General features: G+C 31.9%; 1 protein-coding gene across 1 annotated transcript in view; it reads right to left on the bottom strand.

Moving 5' to 3' along the window:
• Positions 1 to 5,687: 5,687 nt before the first annotated feature.
• The window catches only part of LOC129219091 (rap1 GTPase-activating protein 1-like), a 64,442-nt gene continuing 47,302 nt past the window's right edge, over positions 5,688 to 22,827 (bottom strand). Inside the window, exons 11-13 of the mRNA XM_054853410.1 lie at positions 17,859 to 18,115; positions 17,522 to 17,619; positions 5,688 to 5,780 (exon numbers count right to left, since the gene is read on the bottom strand). Of these exons, the coding sequence (XP_054709385.1) occupies positions 5,688 to 5,780; positions 17,522 to 17,619; positions 17,859 to 18,115 (448 nt within the window). The remainder of the gene's footprint in view (positions 5,781 to 17,521; positions 17,620 to 17,858; positions 18,116 to 22,827) is intronic.

The raw sequence follows: 22,827 nt of genomic DNA, 5'->3' as shown, positions 1-22,827 counted from the left end.
ATTCTACCGTCAGCAGTACTATGAAATGATAGATACTGCAACTAATGGCTTGAAGAACCGAATTTTGGATCAACCAGGGGTTAAGAAACAACTTTTGCTGGAAAATATCCTTTTAAAAGGAGAGGACGTAGAACAGTTAGCTCCCTATCCTGAAATTAACATAGCTGCTTTAAAAACTGAGCTTCAACTATTCCATAAAAACTTTAAAGTTAACTGCTTAGATGAAGCAAAGAAAGCTTTGTCGTCAGCCGTTAAAGAAGTTAGGGGTCTATTTCAAAATGTTGAAAATTTGGTGCGGCTCCTTTTGGTGTGCCCCGCTTCGTCGTGTGAAGCTGAAAGAAGCTTTAGTGTCTGAAAAAGCTCAAAATTTTCTAAGGTCGACTATGACACAAAAGCGGTTAAATCATGTAGCTTTATGTTACGTTCACAAAAATATCTTGGATGAAATTGATCACAAAAAAATAGCACGGATATTCGTATCCCATGTGCAGTCTAGAAAAAATGTATTTGGTGGAATTTAATTTTTTTTCTTATTGTGTAAATATGTAAATCAAGATGTACCTGTATTTTTTATCTTAAATATAAACCCATTTCTATTTGATGTCAAGTTTTTATCTCATTTACTATATATATATATATATATATATATATATATATATATATATATATATATATATATATATATATATATATATATATATATATATATATATATATATATACGCATTTTTCTTGATACAACTTAAAAATGACAGTGTCAGAATGGTCCCCCCCAATAAATTTCAGCTGACGACGCCAATGAGTACGAGGTAGACTTACTTTTGAAGTACTGGCCATGTTCATTAGGGTGGATTGAAGAAAATCAAAATCTGATAAACGCTAAGTAATAGCCCGGAAAAGTTGCCTTTTATAGAGATATTTGGTTATGCAAAAGGATTTTGACAGCAAAAATATCTTGAGGTGTCGCTCGCGCCTTGAAGTTGACCATAAATACTTAAAAACTGGAAAAAGTTACAATAATTTCATCAAATATCGAAATTTGACGTTATCGCTCTTAAGAGCAGACTTTTTGGGTAGATTACACATTGCATAAGATCATTTTAATAATAAACTGTATTTCCACACATGTGTTGAATCTTGAATTTAACCAATATAGTGTCAGAATTGAATAACATATCGTGTTGCTCCGTACTTAGAAAAAAAATATTAGAAGTTATGATTTGTAAAAGTTTGTTTTCACATTAATTAATTCTTACATAGATATGGAAAAAATAAGTAATAAAAGCATTTCTTATATAGTAAAAAAAAATGTTAATTCTCCACTTAGCCCATAACTTTGGCTCAAAATGTCAAATTTACCTATGATAGAGGACAAAGGTTAAGTATAAAAATTTTAAAAAAATATGGCTTGCAACAGCCCACATAAGTCACCCTTTGAAACAAAAGACGTTAAGAAATTTTAATGGGTTTTGAACCCTCAAACTGAAACCACATTAATTACAATAAAACATAAGTGTGGCGTGCGAGTTAAACTATAACACTTCTCATAATTTTCATTCTTGATTGAAATTGTGGCTTGATGGTATTGTGGCTTAATATTTCTAGATTCTAATCGGATTCGAATAAATTCATCCCTTTTGGTTGGACAACAAACTGTACTTGACACTTCTTTCTCTTATTTTACCTATCGTCTCACTGCTTTAGTATGACATGTGAGGTTTTGAAAACCATACTACTCAGTAGGTACACCATCAAGCAATTTCTTTCAAAGTTTTATCGGAAACCCCCTTTTTGAAAGAGGGAGCTGCCCAGTTTTACCAGTTCTGCTTATCGATGAGCTCCATAGTAGTCTCTCAGCTTCAAAATTGAAATCTGAAATTATAAATGTTCATTGTCCATCTTCGAACTGGTCGTCGTAATCCGTCTCAAAATAAGTTCTCTGATGATGGTCATCCGCAATGCCTAGTGTTATATTTTTTAGATTCTCAAAGTAACCAATTTGCAGAACGAGAGCTGATGATCGAAAAATAGTACGATGGCAAGTTTGAAGAATTCGATTGTACAGCGAAAATTTACAATTCCAGATTTCAACTTGAGTTCTTTGATAAGCAGAAGTGGAAAAACTCGGATCATCTTCTTAAAAAAGGAATATCAGATAAAACTTTAAAAGAAATGGTGCTTGAGGGCATAACTACTGAATTATATGATTTCCAATCAGTGGCGGCTCGTGCCTTAATTTAGTGGGTGGGCCCGCAGTTATGTTTATGGGTCATTCTTCAAAAAGTGTAACTTTTCTGTCACACGGCTTTTACAGTAAAAACTTTAGGGAACAATTCATTTAACGATGATTTTTAATGTCATCAAAAATATATCTATTTAAACCTGACAACAATTTTTTAATTTTTTTTTTAAAGAAAATTTTTGGTTCACAACATGTGAATTCTCACCTTCGTGGCGTGTCATACACCTTGTGTGACTGTTTTTGTTGCTTAATAACTTGTTTAATTAAAAGCAGTGATGTTCCCATCAATTTTCCTGAGGGTATACTCCCAGTAATCTATTAAGCACAATTTGTGTAACGTGAACATATACATAGTATGTCATAATATGAAAATTTATGATTTTTATTTTTTTTATTTATGAGTAAAATAATTGGAACTTAGCTGGGCCATTGTTTATGGTTATTTCAAGAAGGTAACACTTTCTTGTAAGAATGAAAAAAAAAGAAAACAAAAGGTTTCGAAATTGAAAAATGTTTGAGTTCAAAAGTTACGTTTTCTGGAGAATGACCCTTATATGTTTACACAGATAAAATGATGAAAGCAATGGTTGGTAAACTAATGCTGAGGAACATAAAATGATACTTAAATCAGTTAATACAAACTTCAGATAGCCCTACAAAATTATACCACTTGATTTAATACTCCCAAACCTGTTTTTGTGCGGTGGATAAGAACCACATAAAAACAAATTGCTCGTTTTAAAGATAACTTCGTTCATTTTAAAAAACATTTTATCTGTTTCATAAATAATTTCGTCAATTGAGTCTCAATCTGATTGAAATTTTCATATATCGCGGGAAAAAAAATCACACAAAAAAATTGTACAAAAAGAAAGACCGCACAAAAACAGGTTTGTGTGTACATAGATTATACAGGGTGTTCCGTTTTAACCAACAAGACCTTCTTTTTTGCAACCGTTTGTCCAAGATGCATACTTCTAATTGCAAAAATGTTCAAAATCAGGTGCAAGGTTAAGGAATTGAAAGTTTGAAGCAAAAATAAGAATGAGTCAAATGATACAAAATTCAATTTTTTATACGGGCCCTAGGTTCTCCAACTTATATTTAGGGAAGTCATCACCATTAAAATGTAATTCCAACACAAAAAGTTTGACATTAGTACGACCAATGTTCACCCAGATATGAAACGCAGCGTTTCGTGACTTACACCACTTCACACTCACTGTCAATAACACCTTTTGAGGGAAAATATAGCAGTTTAAAAAGGCTTAAAATTTTTGTGTGCAAAACTGGTTTTTCAAATTGATCAATGTTTTGTAGTGTTTTCACGTATCACAGCATAAAATTTGCATTTGTTTTTGAATAGCATTAAAAAACATAAATACTTTGTTTTTTAACTTTGACAACCTATCATTCTTCTGAAAGGACGATAAGTTCCTATCTCATTTCTATCTGGTCCCTTAAAACTTTAAACTCGAATATCTCCTTGAGTTTTGGTCGCATAAATGTCAAATTGTTTCTGTTAGTAATATATTTCAATTGAGATTATTTCCCTAAATATAAGTTAGGAGACCTAGGGTCAGTATAAAAAGTTATTTTTAGTTTTCGACTCTTTTTTTTTTCGCTTTAAACTTTTAGTATCTTAACTCTGCATCTGATTTTGAACATTTCTGCAATTGGAAGTATGCACCTTGAACAAACAGTTGCGAAAATGAAGGTCTTATTGGTTAAAACGGAACACCCTGCATATTTTAAATGAAACACTCGGCTTCCCTTAAGCGATCGAATTGATAATAATATTAACAGCAGTAATAATAATAATATGTTGTAATAAAAATATTAATCTCATCAACTGTGCCATTCCCCTCCCTCCAAGAGGGGTGGCACACTGTCAAACATTAAGGAACCAGACTCTAAAAAAGAGAAAGACCCCTTACCACTAAAAACACCCCCGTGAAAAATGGTTTTGCTTGGTGAATTAAATTATTTTCAGGACAGGAATAAAAAGGTATTCAACAATATTTTTAAAAAAATACTTTAATTACAGTATACGCATCTTGACATAACAATTCAAGTAACCTTAAAATTAAAACATGGATAACTGACAAATAGCGTCTAAAAGGTCCGTCTGAACAACAACAAAAATAAGTAAATGAAATAAAAGAAATAAACATAATATTTCTATTGCTGCATTTTTTACTAATCGACTTTCAAATTTAACTTATGTTTTATCATCATTATTAAATAATAATTTTGAGTAAGAGTGGTTGAAAAATTAATTACGGTCACACATATACCCTTAACAAAATATTTAATCGACTAGTTATAAGCACATTAGCTTGAAAGGATCTTAAATATTTTAATTAATGTCAAAACTATACCCATCCTATATGATAGAAAAAAAGCTAAGGTACGTACCAATAGAACTGCGATCTGATGAAAAACAGTAATGTAATTTCTACAGTGTCTCTCGACCTTTTTTGACATGCGGGCCTGCAAAAGCTTTTCAAAAAAATTCACGCGGACTTGCGCTGTTTTCTTGTTAACTTGTAAAAAAAAAAAATGTTCGCGAACCGTTAAAAACTAATGAAAAAAAAAAAAAATACGAACGGCTGAAGTTTTTTCCCCCTTCCTTTTTTACAAAGTAATAATAATAATAATAAATGAATAAGTAAATATATAAATAAAACTCTATTAAATAACTTCTACACAAGTATTTAAATGTTAAGACAAGAAGTAACTGTGGTCAAAAAAATGGACACAATTTTTAAAAAAGCTACTGAGAAATCATAGAAAATTATGAAAATTAATCTTAAAACTAACGTAAAAGATCAAGTGTTGGATAATATTATCATTAGGTATTATGGAGTTTCCTTTCTTTTCCTTTTTTTTATTTTTTGCGTGGACGACCAAAAAAATCTGAGGATCAGCCTTTTTTTTTTTTTTTTTTTTTGCCGGTGCGTCAGACCACCGGGCTGCTCTACTATTCGAAAAGAAAGTCCTTACACAGAAATTTTGAGAATAAGCATCTCTTAATTCCAAAAACAAACAAATAACTAAAAAAATTAGGCATGCGTTGTAAAACAAATGTACGGAATCTCATGAAACCGGCAATCTCTATGCCTTATATATATATATATATAGTAATACCTGTTGAAGAGGAAAAAATTAAGACAAAAAAAAAAAAAAAATACAGAAGCGGAACGGTATGATAAAAGGTTTTTCCTGACACATGGGCAGGGGCAGCCGATTCTCTGCCCTTTTACATGTTATTCTAGTGAGCGACGTTGCTACACTCTTCTTCGCTGACCTCGACTCTTCCCTCCAAACCGCTATAGACAACTACGATTTCGTTTGGGCTCGGCGAATTTTGCCCACCCTTGAGTTGCAATGAATTCCTTCGGGTGTTATCACCGTTATCACCCGCCGTTTTTCGCTTTCTGATTCAGTCATTGCGATTGGCTAAGGGCAGAGGCGTGACTCTTAGTTTCGGGGGCAGCTTCACGCGAGCCCGCAGCTCCCAAAACTGTGCACAGCGCTAAAATTAATGGGATTTAAAAACTTTCTGGTTATGTTTAGAGATATGCGGAGAAGGGGGGGGGGGGCTAGATGTTTGAAATCTGTTGTGCGCCTTACTTTTTACTTTTTTTAAACTGAAACACAAAACGATACTTTTGTTAATAATGTATTTTATCAATTACAATTTTTTGGGTGGGCCGGGCCCACCCTGCCCATAGCGACGAGCCGCCCCTGTTTCCAATACCTCACGTTATACTAAAGCAGTGAGATGATGCGCAAAATTAGATGAAGAAGCGTCAACCACGGTTTGTTGTCTTACCAAGAGAGATAGATTGCTTAGAGTCATATTAGAATCCAGAAATCTTACCCACAATGGGTAAGATTTCTGGGCTATATCACTAAGGCCAAACATTGTCAGGAGTCAAGATAATAATGCGACTCACCAGTCAAACTATGTTTTATTGTATGAAATGTGGTTACAGTTTGAGAGCTCAAAAAACATTTAAAGGGGGGCTGTTTTGAGGGGTATTTTTCTCAGTTTTTGGAGGGGGCTGTTTCTTTTGAAGGGGGGGGGGGCTCCGTGATATTGAGGGGTGCTCCCATGCCCTTAGTGGGTTGGACATCCCTGGGTATGTGAACGACGCCACACGGACTAGAATAGCCAGATGTTGTTCAAGGCCATGCGAGTCGAGGGGATTCTGTAAATGACTGGCTGTCTTTTGAGAGTACGCAATATCTGGGAAATGGTTTGGTCTTGGAGAAAAATCATGAGGACCATTTTTATAGAGAATTTTGAGATCTACAACTTTGGTCTGAGGTACTTTTCGATAAAACTTACAGTTTTTGAGAAAAATCCAAAAAACCTAAAATCTTGACCTTTGACCCCAAATAACTTTTTTAGCGCACATGGGATCGATGGGGACTTTTGGCATTTTATTTGTAATGCTAAACCCAAGGTCTCTACAAAAATTTAGTTTTCCCGGAATTTTTGTTATTTGATCACTATTTTTATGTCTAAATTGACCGGGCTACCAGTAACGATTCTGGAGCTTCGATTTGCGCTGCAAGACGAATAGGCAGCAATGCCTCAAAACTCATTGACACCCTCATTCTCAGCATGGGAAGACGCTGTGAAACCTGCCTAGCAGTCGGGGGAGATCATATCCCCTGCTAAAGACCGGATGTTTCTTGCTGGACACCCATCACAGGGATGTTTCGGCCTTCAGTCGCATTGCGCTCTATGCTACTTTTTCAATAAAGCTTCTTTTTATCCCTCTGATTTCTCTTTTAGTAAGTGTTGCTTACATTACACATGTCCTTACGTATTGGGGATCTTACGGTATTAAATGTGTTGATTTGGAAAGCTTTTGTACAAAGTTATATTGAAAAAACCGTCTCGTCCTTAATTTTTGCACACCAGTGTAGTTCCTATTGAAACTGAGCTAGTTCACAATGCACTACGAACGCATATTACGTCAAAACTGAGGTTTGTATCTCATTCTCACCCGCTTTTACGGCCCAGAGCCTGTTGCTGGTCACATTTGTATTTGTACATTTATGTATACTATTTTTATATTAAAATATTACTTAAATAGGAAGAATCTATGTAATTATTTATAATTTAACTAATTATTTATAATTTAACTAATTATTTAACTAAGCTAACTTCAAATTTTTAGCTAAAAACTTTCAGTTAAATGAAAAAGGGGACGAAATGGAGAAAATGACATGTCTGGGACAGTTTTTTCCAGATTTTTTTCCGGGGTGGACAAAATAGGACAGCCCTGCCTTCACGGAGAAAAAAAAATCAAGTACTTTTCAAGGCAAAAAAAATTTTTTGAAGGCAAAATATCATACTAAAAATATTGTATGCAGATTTCATTTCATGCAAACACATATATATAATAGGCAATAATATAAAAAAGTAACGGAAAACAAAATTGCCTTTTCTACAACAAGAGACTGATAAAAGGTCTACTGTGTCAAAAGCTTTCTGCAAATGTCTGAAAAGCTCGATCATAAAAAGAAGCAGGTTGCTATCTTCACATTCAAAGAAGTATATTTTATAAAATCTGAAAGCTAATACTGAAAAAAAAAAAAAAAAAAACATTTCATAAATGCTTTTAACTTTTATGGTAAGAAGCCAAAGTAAAATATCAAATAAAATAAAATATAAAAATATCAATACCAAAATAAAAAGGTCAATGGAATACCTAGAGAGGAGATTTTAAAGTGTCCCTAGCCCCCCGGTTTTGACATTCATTTCTAATATCTATAGTAAGGCTGGAGGATGTAGGATTTTCTACATCGTGATTCATTGCCAACCTTACATTGCCCTGTGGCGATGCATCACAATGTAAGTTTTTTTTTTTTTAAACTAAACTTGCTCGTAGAACAGTTTTACAAAATATATACAAGGTATAAAAATTATATATCATGCCAAATACGAATTAACAGATTTCAGCACCAGAAATTCATTGTATTATTATATTATAAAGCAGTGCTAAAAGTGCAAGACAGTGAAAAATGTGGATTTTTTTTTTTTTTTTTTGAGATTACAGTAAGCTTGTTTTTTTAATGCAAAAAGATGTAAGTAAATGGATGCATAGTCATGCATTCTATTCAAAAGCTCACATATCCTTCAATTAAAAAAATAGGTTCCTTGTTATCAGTAGCGCGAAAGGGGGATCGCACCAGGTGACTCAAAAGAGGATGTCATAGTTTATTAAAAAATATAACTATTTTAAATCTGAAAATTTCCACCAATACATTTTAAATTATATTTAATGCAACAAATTAAAAAAAAAAATAGACTGCCCAATATTGCAGGGCAAGGGGGAGGTTATGTATATCATCTTGAACAGATTTTGCATAAAATGGATTCGCAGGTTCTAAGAACTCCACTTCTTGTAACACCAAAATACATGAAATACACCGCCAGCTCAGTCATTTCCAGCCGAGGACTGCAGTTTCGTGCTTATTGGCACTCATCAGCCCGGCATAGGAAAGTGACTAAGCTGGAGATGGAAAACCTCTTAAGGAAGCCAAGAGTGCGATAGCTGGCGGTGTATTTCACGTATTTCTGCTTTAGCCCTGGCTAATGGGTGGTAATTTACTGAATATACCAAAATACATGTTGCATTTTTTGTTGCTATTTTGCTTTTTTCTGGCAAGTGATTATATGATAAACTTACTAGTTCATCAACATATCTTTCGTCTATAACTAGAAACACGTGCAATTCTTACATGTTTTGGGAGAAATGAAAGTCGAACTCTTCGCACCTTCATTTGTAAACCAGATTGTATTGACACACTACTAATTGTGACATTGTGAAAGAACTAGAGGTTAAAACGGTAGCAACCCTGGACCGGTGTCTGTACATTGGAGCAGTATCGATGCATCGATTTAGAGAAAAATTCTAAACCGGTTTTTGGCGATGCATCACCCAGCCCTAATCGATAGTGATTTATACACATACAAGGGCAGTTAGGATCAAAAACACCACCCAGAAGGTAATTTCCGGTTACACTATTAATTTCAAGAATATTAGAGGTTTGCAAATTATTTATAGGTATTCAAAGTATAAATCAATTACTCTTTTATGTATGTATTACTTGTTCAGACAATAAGGCATTTCAACTGTCCTCAAGTAATTAGTAAGAAATAAAACATTTTATGAAAGTCCCCAGTCCAGTCTCCACAAATCAAAATTCGCAAAATCTGCTTAAGAAGTGATACATACTCTGAACGTAAACTTGAGCCTGCTTTTTCTGAATAATAACTCATAATAGTAAATAAATGTGCAAGTTCAGATTCATAGAACCATATTTCCAAATTGTACCAAAAGTTTCACAAGAATTTGACATACAGAATATGACAAAAGTAGTTTCATTTTGGGAACAAATGGGGTATTGTTGAAATTAGAATTTAAATTTCAAGAAGCGATAATATTCAGGCATGATTGCGATTTCATAAAAAATCACCTGTAAGTTTCAAAGAGGTGGAGGGAGGAGGAGGGGGGGGGGAAGTAATTTTACTTAAATATACATATGTACTGCAATTAATTTTGATAACATAAAATTCATTTTTTATGATAAAATAATTTATTAAATCAAAATACTGTGCATATGAATACTAGGCCCAGTGCCTGTTGATAACCAGCAACAGACACAAGGCCTAGCTAAGGCTCTACAATAGGGGCTTTAGGTCTAGCTAGGCTGGTCTATTTATTAGGCCTCAATGAAGATCAATGACCCTCTTTAAGCTATCTACCCCTTTGCTGATTACAGCCTCTTCTGGTAAGCTGTTCCAAATGACCACAACCCAACAAAAGTAGTCATTTTGAACATTTGAGGTAAAAGGGAAAAATCGGAAGTAAGGAGGTGAAAGCATAATAAATACTACTGGATTTCCGGTGAAAAACAAAAACACAATCATCCTTGTTACATACCTTAATTATTTAAGTAAACAAAGAAAATGATGCACTTATAAATTCAACTTCATAAAATTATATAATTTAACTTTTAAAATAAACTTTAAGTTAAAACTTTAGGTGCTCAATTGCTTGAATTTAAATTTTTTTCAAATAATCTGTAATAACCAAAAATTAGCTAATGATAATTAAAATCAAAATTGCAAAATTACGTAAGCATATATGTAACTAAACAAAGCAAAGGTAATTAATTTTTTAGTTGTTAAAAAAATATTAAACAAGCTAACCTAATATAGCATGTGTCAAAATAATTTCTAATTGCCAAAAATAGGGTTAAAACCTCAAACAAGGGAAGCAAATTTTTGCGAATTAAATTTATGGGAAACACACACACATGCCAACATTGAACTTATTTTTTACTAAAATTAAACATAAAATATGCTAATCTAAGGTGGCATAAGTGAAAATAACATCTGATTAGTCAAAATATTTAAATATTTGCAAGATACAATAAGATTGAAATTTCAAAAACAAGAAGCAATTTTCCGCAAAGTTCGAGAAAGTTCAACGTTGACATGTTTTGCGTAAAATAAATTTATTTTTTACTAAAATTAAACATAAAATATGCTAATCTGAGGTAGCATATTCGAAAATAACATTCGATTTGCCAAAATATTAAAATTTTTGTAGGATGCAAAAAGATTGAAATTTCAAAAACAAAAGCAATTTTCCGCAAAATGCGGGTATTAAAAAAAATAGAAAAATCAAATATGTCGAGCAACACTGTCTGGGTGATTTCTATTGGATTGACCCTATGCTCTTTCTGTGACTACTTATCAAGATTTCATAGATAAATTATCAAACTATTGATTAAGAACATTTTCAAAAAAAAGAAAAGAAAATAATTTAGTTAAATACATTTTATCTTAGTGCTAATGCCCACTGCTGTAAGAAATGAAAATGTATTTGAAATCCATAAAACCAAAGAAAATGAAATTTAATAATTTTATTTTCACCATCTTTTTACATCAAAACAATATACGTATTACAAGAGAAATACAAGCCATTCTCTAGATAATAAATATTTTTGTGCATTAAACACAGACTATCTTTTTCATCAGCTTTGTACAAGAAGCACCTTTATTGCATTAGAAAAATTAATCTATCACATATTTCAAAATGTGCCTGCACTGAAAAAGTTGCAGAAACAAAACTTTGGTATACATATCAAAGTTATTTACATTTATGCAGAAAAGAGTAAGAAACCTCTCAACTTATAAAAGAGCTAGTTTTGTGAAATATTTGTAACAAAATTAAACCATAAAAATATCTATTACACTTCATATGAAAATAAATCAAGTGTACACTTAAATCTTTTATGGCAGTTAAGGTATGTTTCATTTCCAGCATATCATCATAAATAATCAATTTTCATGATTTTAAAATTTAAAACTTCACCCTTAAGTTTCATGACTTTCTGTATTATTACAAAGGGGAAACATGCAAAAGAAACAGATGTAACCCCTTCAAATCTAAATGGTTACTCAGTAGAGAAAATTAGCGGCAAGTCAAAGAGCGAAAATAATATTTAACATTAAATAAGAGTACAAGTTTATAGTACAGGTAATTGTTTAGACATATATTTTTATAGTTTATCAAAGTATTATATTTTTCCCTTCTTTGTTTGATAATATGAATTTCTTTACTTTAATAAAAATTTATTTGTACAAAAAAAAGTGCGCCGTTTTGCTAACTAACAGTCAGTATATTAAAAATGTTTTCAGTGCCTATTAGATCTCTTATAAGCAAAAGTGTTACTTAAACTTTTAAATTCAGATAAAATGTTAATAAGCTTTGCCATAGTATTTCACAATGTGAAATTATTCACGCTGTACAACATAAATACACTGAAGTAGGAAATAAATACAGAAGGGAAACATAAATGAATTAAAGAATCACAGTTTCAACATGAAGTATAAAACTACATAACAAAAGTATTTAATGATCATAATCATTTGCATGAAAAAGGGGGGATGTGCTAACTTGATAAAACATTCATTTACATCTATAAATACAAAATCTGACAACGTACAGTAAAACTTAACATTTTATCGATCTAATGATGTAAATACAACAGTTACGCAACTTTAGCTGCACACTGATAATGCAATGAGTAAAACGAAACAGTAATAAAATATGATTTATATTAACTGAAAAAGTGTGCAATTAACCAAATGAAAATTTTAGATAACATGAAACAACTTTGATCCTTTTATGCAGAATATGTACTGTTACTAAATTTATGTTCCATTGTTATTTTCAAATAATTGGATGTAAGTACATTGTAGGGTTATTAAAAATGTTTCTTGAAAACTTTGACAAATTACATTTCATTTATCTTAAATAACCTATATATTTTTACATTTTAGTTGCAACATTGGAGTAAAACAGCTAAACTGCTCAAAGGTAACAACAAGAGGTCATAATTTATAAAAGATATGGTTGACTCTTGTCATGCTGTTTTATGTTGATAACTGATGAGATCGTTATATATACAGGTGATTTATCTGCATTTCATTTCCTGATAATGATCTCAATTTATAAAATTTTCCAATTCTACAAAAATTCACTTAAATTCGGTTGGCGATTTCTAGAAGAAAAATACTTCACACATTTGAAAAATAAAAATCAACAGGAATATCATATAGGAATAACAAGTTTACTCTGACACTAACACCAAAGCTGCTTCCTTTATCAACTTGTGTTTTAATTTTCTAAATGTTTAAATTCAATATCAAGTTTTAAAAGTTTATAAAATGTTTCACTCCAGATTAGAGAAGTTAAAAAACACCCAAATGATAAAGTGCAAGAATTTTAATTTATTGCACTGTTGTAAACATTGGTTATTTTTCTCCTTCGGATAGATTACTTTTCCTTCTAAAATTGAAGAATAAAAAAAAAAACTTTGCCTTAAATTAGAGAACACTGAAGTCGTAAAAACACTGTATATTTCAGCATGCACAAAAAAGCCTTTACCTTCTTCTAAATCAATGAACACAGCAGAGATTCCTTTTTTTGCAGAGAGTGAAAGAAAAGATAAGAAAAAATATCCATGTAATATTTGAAAATATTGCAATTTCATTTTTAAAATATGAAGTATTTTTCCTTAATACATATTAAGAGGCATTTCCTTAATATATATTTTAAGTGTTAATTTAACTGGATGTTCACACAACAATCAGCAGATCATTCCTTGCTAGTGGTTCGTAATTATGAAAAAAAATTTTTAAAGTATTTTAACTTTTCAAATATTATCAGAATAAATTTTGTGTCAAAAATTTTATTGGTATTTTTAAAATAGACAGATTGAAGTCCCTGAGTAACTATCTTTTTTCTCAGAGTCTGTAAAAATATTTTATCATAAATATATATTCATATTAATCTCTTTATACATATATATCTTTCTTTTTAACAAATGGTTTGACTATAGACTAGATTTCATATGCATTAATGTCCCGAAATGAATGACAAATAAACTAAGAAAAAAGTCAATGCGTTGCTAATAATAATTAACTAACCATTTTGTTAATTGTTATTAGTAAAACATGAAATTCTACTTAAAAATGGATATTTTTTACAACCAGATGTGTACACTAACTTTCAACCTAACCCATTTTAAGCATGATCATCACCATTTCTGATCTAGTTCACTCGGGGCAGTAAGTGTGCATCAAACATTTAAAATCTATGATTAAATATATATATATATATATATATATATATATATATATATATATATATATATATATATATATATATATATATATATATATAGTTTGTAATGCAAATAAAATTAAGTTTTAAAACAAAGGGAGCAAAGAAGAATTAATTTTGTAAGCTGCTGCTTTCATATTTAACTTAATTTAAATGCTCTAATATCCTTAAATAGGTGTTTCATTAAGTGAGGTAACAAGAGCTCTAATGGCTATGCAGATTGTCAGTATGAATAAAAATCACATAGAAGATAACAAAGATGATAGCTTTTAAATGGTGCCAGTAGATAGAGCTAAGTGTCCACTATCAGAAAAAAAAAATATCAGAAGATAGATGAATGACGAAAACATGTTCCGTCATTGAAATAAGAAGTGTGATTAGATTTTTGCATTGAAAGAAATGTTCTCCAGCTGAAATTTATCAGCAATTGGTAGAGGTCTATGGTACAAGTGTTATGTAATGAAAACAGGTGTGGTTTTGGTGCACAAAATGATGTGCATTTGGCCGCACACGACCCATAATGCCATAGAAACAATCAATAGGTTGGGTTTTGAGAACCTGGAACACCCTCCCTAAAGCCCAGCTGTTGCTCCCTCAGCCTTTTATTTCTTTAGACTTTTCAAGGACGTTTTGATAGGTTGTCGATTTGCCTCAGCCATGAAAAAAAGATGCTGCAAAAGTGGCTCCATGACAAACTAAAAACTTTCTACCAGGAGCATATGGAAGCTTGTGGCTTCATGAACCAAGTGCATTGCTAAAGGTGGAGATTATATTGAAAAATCATGTATCTGTTATACACTGATCTTAGTATAATAAAGTTGTAGAACAAAATGTATGAGTAATTTATGACTCAACCCTGCACATTAGTAATTTTTTAGTGTAGAATTCAAAAAGTTATAATAAAATATAAAATTTTACACAATTTAGAAGAAAAAAAATAAAATATGAACTTGATATGCAAATGTCACTGAATGATTTTTTTTTTCAAAGTTGCTAACAGAAAAGGGGAGCAAAACCTAGTATTTTGACAAAAAGTGAGGAGAAAATATTACACATTGCACTGCATTTCAAATGGCATCTTATAATATTTCCTTATAACGTAAAGTAAACTTAAGTTGAATTACTATAAATCCCCTTTGAGATTTTTTTCAATCATTTGAGAAATATTAATCACATTTTTTTCTAGTTAAAAGAGGAATGTTCATAACAGACTTTTGACATCCTCCCTTACATTAAGACAAAGATAAAATTTCTAGTAAAAACAAATGTGTATCAAAAACTACTATGAAATATACATGACATTATATGCAATCTATTCAGAATTAATTATGAATTTTAACTTTCCTGCAGTTAATGAAACCATGAAATATAACTAATCCATAACAATCAACATGTAATAATGTGAACTGAATCAAATTCACTTCTTCAAACATAGATAATGCCTCTTACTGAATGAGCAAATTCATTAAAAATTTAAGAATACTACTATTCCTAGCATTAAAATACTCATTAAAGCAGCAGCATACTAGTATCTTTATGAAATTATTATTTCCAAACTCAATTTAAAAGCTATATGCTTTTTGAGATATCACCATTTTAATACTTTTCACATGTGTTCACAATATATTCACATCTTCTTGATTTTCTAACAGATTATGATGTATAAAAAAATAAAATAAATTAAATGAACTGTTTAACTTGGAGGTATAGGCTCTAGATTATATGCAGAGCCTCATAATAGTTTAGGCACACATTTTCTCTTGAACTTCTTTAAACAAAGCTCGTTGCTACAGGTTTTTGAACAACTATTTTCTCTTTTATTTAGGAAGTTCACCTTTACCTTCCAGATAATCATAGCTAGCTAAACTAATTTTGAAGAAGAGTAAACTGATTTTTGAGAGTGTTACTTTCATGCATTAAAACATTTAAAATCTCTTAATTTGTTAGATCTGATGCAATCAACAAACCTGCATGCATTTCAAAGAAGTTTATGCGAGTTATCAACTATTTCTCCCTCATTTTTAAATCAAGCTAAAATCAATTTCTATGAAACAAATGTCAAATGCCCAAACACAGAAGTTGATCCAGTATCAAGCAAATGCAAATTGCCGCGAACGAAAATTCTTCATTAAAACAATACTATTTTTAATGCTATTCAAGTCCTTGGGATGCCTTCCTTTTAAAAATTTTATTTTAGAGAAAAACTCGTAAAAGTAGATTTTAGTGTAAGGACATTCAATTGTATTTCTAAAAATAACTTGCAGTTGTTAAAATAATTCAATAATTACATAAGAATAATAAAAATATTCTCTATATACTTAACACACTTATTTTACACATGCTTCAGCATTTTAAAGATCACTTCTGTGTTTTAAAGATCACTTTAAAATGCTCATGTTTTTAAAGTCTGAAATAATTCCTCTTACTTTTCAACAAACACTAAAATTCAATAAATATTTTGAGTTCTGAACCACATAAAACTTATCGTGTACCCAATACATAAACAACTCATTCAGAAACCAAACCTCATTTAAAATCTGATGAAACAAAATTTCAGAGAAATAATGGATGCTTTGAAAAACAATGAAATTGCACATGTTTTGCACAAGATAGAATTAACTAGTGCTCTTAAATATAAAACAAGGTGAATAATTAGACAGAATTGATGAAATGATAAGAAAATGCCTCTGGTTTTCAAATGTTGACAGGAACTTGACCTGAGATGAAATAATGTAAAACCTGCTTACATAGGACATGCTGGGAAATGTTTCACATAAGCAAGCTCTATACTAATATACACAGACAATTGTAGACTCTTTTAAAAGATTCACAAGTTTTATACTTTGTTAGATGCACCGACTTATCACACAACAGAATCATGTCCATTTTGATAACTTGCTAGAGTAGCAGTTAAACGTTTATTTTCTTGTCTTGTTATTGACAGTTCTGTTGATAGTTTAATTTCATTTGATTTTAGCCTCTTCATCTCAATTTGGCATGCCTATAAATATAAGACTGCTATTAGGCATCAAAATAGAAAGTTTTCATGTACAGTCAACTCTGGATAACTCAAAGCCCAAGGGATTGGCTAAAACCTTCAAATTATTGTTAGTCAAGAGTTATAGGAAGTTCCCACAACTTTCTCCAAAAGCTTAAGACCCAATAAAAATTTCAAGATCAAGGAATGTTGAAGTTATAAAGCTTCGAGTTATCTCAAGTTGGCTATTAGGAAAAAAGAACACTTCAAAATCTACAAGAAGATGTAACTTGTAGTTCATAAAATATTATTACCTCACTCTATGATCTAAAGTGGATATCTATAAATTTCTGCAATTCTCTCAATTTTAATTTAACAGAAATGAGTAAAAAGAAATTTAAAAATTTGCAAGCAATATATTAGAGAACAGCTAGGTAAAGCAGTTATTTAAACCAATAATCAAATTCACACAGAAAAATCAAAACAAAACATAGTAAATATAAAAAATTAAATGCTTTTTATGAAAAACATTAAATATTTGCAATATTTTTACTTAAAAAAAATGAAAATACTAACTGATATTTCTTTAAGTAGATTCAATTTCTCAATTTTCAATTTTGTTATTTCTAATTCCATGTCTGTCACACTGTTGTGGAGATCTTCTAAAGGTTGACCTAAAACCAAATAAAAATGGATAAAACATGAAAGTCTTAAGGAAATGTAATTCATATTTTGAGTAATAAATTGGAAAGACTCAAAAGATATGTGAGCATAAAATATAACTACTGTGTGTAAACACAACGCTACATTAAGCTTTGACAACACATGGAAAACAAAGATGACATGATTAACAGAAAAGAATATAGATAAACACAAGTTAAAAACAAAAAAAGTACTTGAACCAAAAACTAACTTTTCTCATTCTCAGGAAAAATGTAGGAAGAACAAGGCTGTATAAGTGCTGAACATGGTAAGGGTAGAGCATCTGTAGATGACATGCTTTCCATACCAGTATCAGAATCTTCAGGAGCTATAGGTCTTTCAAGTTCAAAACTATTCATGCTTGAAGAATCTGACTCACATGTTGTAGGCTGCAGAGGAGGTGGAGTACTCGAGTTAGAAGCAGGGGTCTCTGGATTGCTGTTTGTTCTTTTACCAAGACGTATGTGACTATTAAAATGATAAAATGATAAATTATTTAACTGAACTTCAAAATATTTCATGTAAATCTATTAATATGAAATTCAAGTTATGAGTTTTTAAAGATATATTTTAAAATAATTTTAAAAAAAACTTATCCTTTTAAAATCAAATAATTTAATGGCTTATGATTTGTATGTGAACAATTTCAATGCATAAAGATCTCTGCCACAATATTTTGAAAACAATAGAATAATAAGTTTTGCATTTAAGAAATAAGGGATGAGAAGGAAACTGTAATATATAGTAAAAGAATGGCATAAAACAGTTTGAGGGTTGTTTACAAGTGCCTTAAGTAATAATATATGTTTCTTCAAAAGTGGTATATCATGGGGTCACCCACAAATGATGTATGCTTTGAGGGGAGGGAGGGGTGCTACTGAAATTGGGACAGTTTGTGACAGGAAGGAGGGAGAGGTAACACTAATGTGACACTTAGTGACAAAGGGGGGAGCGGGTCAAATATATTGAAAAAAGTGCCATTTATGGACAGCCCTTAAGCTAAGCTGCTGTACCTTTTTAAAGTTTTATAGGAATCTTTTTCTAATTTCGTTAATTCAGACTATTTATGTGTGCAAACTAGGTCTGAAGAATATAGGGCTCCCGCATTTTGTGTGCTAGAAATTTAGCCCTGCATATAAGAGCCGAAGGATATGATGGTGCTGCAACAAGGCTTGCCATTTAAGATGAGGGTCAGGAGAGAGCAATTGTCTCACTTAGCTTTGAGAAATCAATGTATTAACATATACAGAGTAGGGTGGTTCAAAAAAACTTTTAAGTTAGAGTCCAGGACAACCCCTATTTTTAAAATTTTTTTAAGACTTATAAATAGTATTATGCTGTAAAAATTTAAGCTTCTTGCTCAAATTTTAAGAGGGTGCTCAATAACTCCTTAATTTAACATTAGTCGTAGCATAGAAAATGCCACAAATTTAGAAACATTTAATTTCTTCAGCTGTTTTTTACAAATAATGATTTTATTGCAATGTATATGCATATTACTCGTATATGTTACAGTAAATGATAAATTCAGTGATTTTGTACAATCTCCTCTAAAATTGGTAAATGTGATAAATTATTGAATGTTTAGCCATATTTATCACATTTACCGGTTAATTTATACAATCCCCGACTTGTAATGGGGAATGTAATAAAAGTCAATACTTAGCCAAATTTTTTTCAGTTTGCTCAACTACTTGGCTTTTTCTATGACATATAGTATCTCTACATTACGACGGCTTTATGTCGAATGCACTTGTCTGCGTATTGATTGAACATATTAGTAAGACTTTAATTTCAATTCAACACAGTAACCCCTCACTAATCCAAACCCTATTGAACAGGAGTTTGATTAATCCAGACAGCCATTCAAATGTACACTGTATTAAAAAAAAAAGCGATTCAGCGTAATAATGAATCTTTGTAGGCCATATTTTTTATTTTTGTTATGCATTTTTAAAATTTTCTTTTCAGTTTTATGTTTTATTCTCTTGAATTCAAAACACAATTTTTACTGTGTACAGTAGTTTATGTACCTTGGCTCATTTTTTGGGGTTATTTTGTTTAAACTGTACTTTTATTTATTCCTACAACCTGGATCCCCTATTTGTACAGATTAATGAGGTTCTACTGTATTTCTGATGTGCTGGCAAGAAGTTTTTTTCGGGATGTAAGCTTTTCAATTTCAAGTTTTAGTAATTGTCATGAACTCAAAAAAAAAAAAAAAAAACGTTCGTAGGTCTTTGTTGACAAAAGAAAACTATGACAATTTGTTAATAAAGGTGAATTATAGTAAAAACAAAATTAGTGGAAAAAATTCAGAAGGGTATCGTAGACTAAAAATATATGACGTAATGACAGTTGTCAATGCTTAAAAATTAATCTATCCCGTAAATAAGATAGCTACAATATTAGATTTTAAGTGTATTTTGAAGAAATGTTTACCATAATTCATGAAGGAATTCATTTAGTTTTTCCATATGGGAAAACTAAAATGGTATGAAGTAGAAAGGAGAGGTCTTCTTGTAACAGTGTGGTGACCAATAGTAAAATTTTGAATGAAACCATAACTAGTAGCCCAGTCAATAAAGGTTTCGTGTCGCAACTAATTTAGGGAAAGCTAAATTTTTGCAAGTTATTAGTACTTAAAGTATACACTAAAAAAATACAAAGTCCCAACCCCCACCCCTCTTGCTTTCTTCCCCACCCCCTCCGAAACATTGCAAGAGCAGTACTATGATTATACGCTTTTCGTGTCGCAACTAATTAGGGGAAAGCTAAATTTTGGCAGGATGTTAGTACATAAAGTACACACTAAAAAGCCACAAAGTCCCAACCCCCACCCCTTTTGCTTTCCCTCTACCCCCTCCGAAACATTGCAATAGCGGTAGTATGATTATACGCTTTTTGTGTCGCAACTAATTAGGGGAAAGCTGAATTTTGGTTGGATGTTAGTATGTAATGTATTCTTTAAAAAAGTACAAAGTCCCGACCCCCACCACTCTTTCTCCCCCCTCACCTCCTCCGAAATACAGCAAGAACAGTACTATGATTGTACGCTTTTCGTGTCGCAACTATTTAAGAGAAAGCTGAATTTTGGCAGGATGTTAGTACGTAATGTATTCTTTAAAAAGTACAAAGCCCCGATCCCCACCTCTCTTGCTTTCCTCCCCACCCCCTCCGAAACACTGCAAGAGCAGTACTATGATTATGCGCTTTTCGTGTCGCAACTAATTTGGGGAAGCGGATGTTTTTCAAGATGTTAGTACAAAAAGTATACACTATAATAAGACAAAGTTCCAACCCGCACCCCTCTTCCCCCCCCCCGAGAAACATTGCAAGAGCAGTACTATGATTATACGTTTTTCGTGTCTCAACTAAATAGGGGAAAGCTAATTTTTTTTTTCAAGATGTTGATATACAAAGTATACACTAAAAAAACACAAAAGCCCTACTCTCTGACCACGGATTGTACGGAAAGACAAACATCCGTTTTACAGCCGGAAATGGATGAATCTATTATATTTTAGCAATGCCAGCTTTTGCAGAAGCAGAGTCTCATTCAAATGAGCGGAATAACAGCATTAAATTTTTACTTTTCCCCCTCATTCAGATAGATTCGTCTTATCAGGACGTTTGAAAATTCCATACAATCCGTGGTTGGACAGTACCCCTATTGCTGTACCCCCCCCCCCACCTCGTCCGAAACATTGCAATAGCAGTATTATGATTATACGCTTACAGCTCGAAAACTAATGATGATACTGGAGTACTCCTTTTTCTATTTTACTTCTTAAAATATTATAAACCAGTGGTGCCCAACCTACTTCCTACGGGTCACATCCGGCCCATGAAACTGATCAATGTGAACCGCTGTTTTGCGAAATGTTACAACTCGAGGACTGTGTAGCAACTGGTTTCTGAAAAACAGGTTGCATTCAAAAAAAAAAAAAAAAGGCATCAATTTATTATAACTACAATTTTTCTTTTATAAGGGGTCATTTAACAGTTTGTTGACTTGGTCTGAAATATTGTTACAATGCATTGCACTACAGTGTCCGCACATAGACGTACAATCGAACCCAGTTTTACGACAGCTACAGTTTGTAACACAATGTTTTACAGTTGCAAGATATTAGTAGGAGAATTTCACTTGGAGCGTTAATTTAGAGGTAATTGTCATGATCTTAGGAATCAGTCTGTTGCTTGAAATATATTTCCAAACCCATTCTTCTGCTGGAAGTTTAAAACCTAACCAAGTTTGAATAAAAGTTTGTGAAAAGCAAGTAATCACAAAAATGTCCCTAAAGTCCACTTTTGATTTATCAAAACTTCCACCAACTTCAGACGTCACTCGTCAACATCTTTTTAAGGTTTCCACCAGAGTTTTTAGGGTCAACACCAGATTCAAACTCGGTTAGGTTTTAAACTTCCCCCAGAAGTGTGGGGGAAGTTTAAAACCTAACCGAGTTTACTTCAACAACAGACTGATTCCTACAACCGCATTTTACTTCATGCAACAGACTGATTCCTAAGTTCATGCAGATTACCTCTGCTTCAAATGAACTTCTCCAATTAATATCTTGCAATTGAAAAGATTATGCGTTTTAAACTGCATCTGTTGTAAAGCTAGGTTTGATTGCACGTCTATGTGTGGACACTGTAGTGGAATGCACTGTAACAATATTTTGGACCAAACCAACGAAATATTCGAAGATGGCCCCTTATTACATTGCTGATCCATTTCAAGAAAATGACTATTATCATATTATTATCTATAAATTTTGTTCAAACATTTCTTTCCAAGACGTAATGATAAAAAGCTATTAATTTATTGAAATTACTTTTTGGTTTTTGTTGTGAGATTTCTGCATATGATTAAGTTGGTAAAATGGTGAAACTGAGCTGTCTACATAAAAAGTGTATGTTTCATAATTTGTGTATAACAGTGGTCCCCAACAATGTTTTCAGAAACCAATTTCTAAATATTTGGCTAGCAATTTGTAACATTGTCATTAATCGTGCTTTTCGAGTTGTAACATTTCACAAAACAACGGGCAACACGGATCAGCTTCGCGGGCCGGATACCGCACCTGGGCCTTAGGTTCAGCACCACTGGTTTATGATATTGTTAGGAGTGAAATAAAAAAAGGAACACCCCGGTAACACCATAAATTTTCAAG

This window comes from Uloborus diversus, chromosome 3 (assembly GCF_026930045.1).
Source record: "Uloborus diversus isolate 005 chromosome 3, Udiv.v.3.1, whole genome shotgun sequence".
In the NCBI taxonomy this organism is placed as follows: domain Eukaryota; kingdom Metazoa; phylum Arthropoda; class Arachnida; order Araneae; family Uloboridae; genus Uloborus; species Uloborus diversus.
This window is presented reverse-complemented; position numbering and strand designations above follow the sequence as displayed.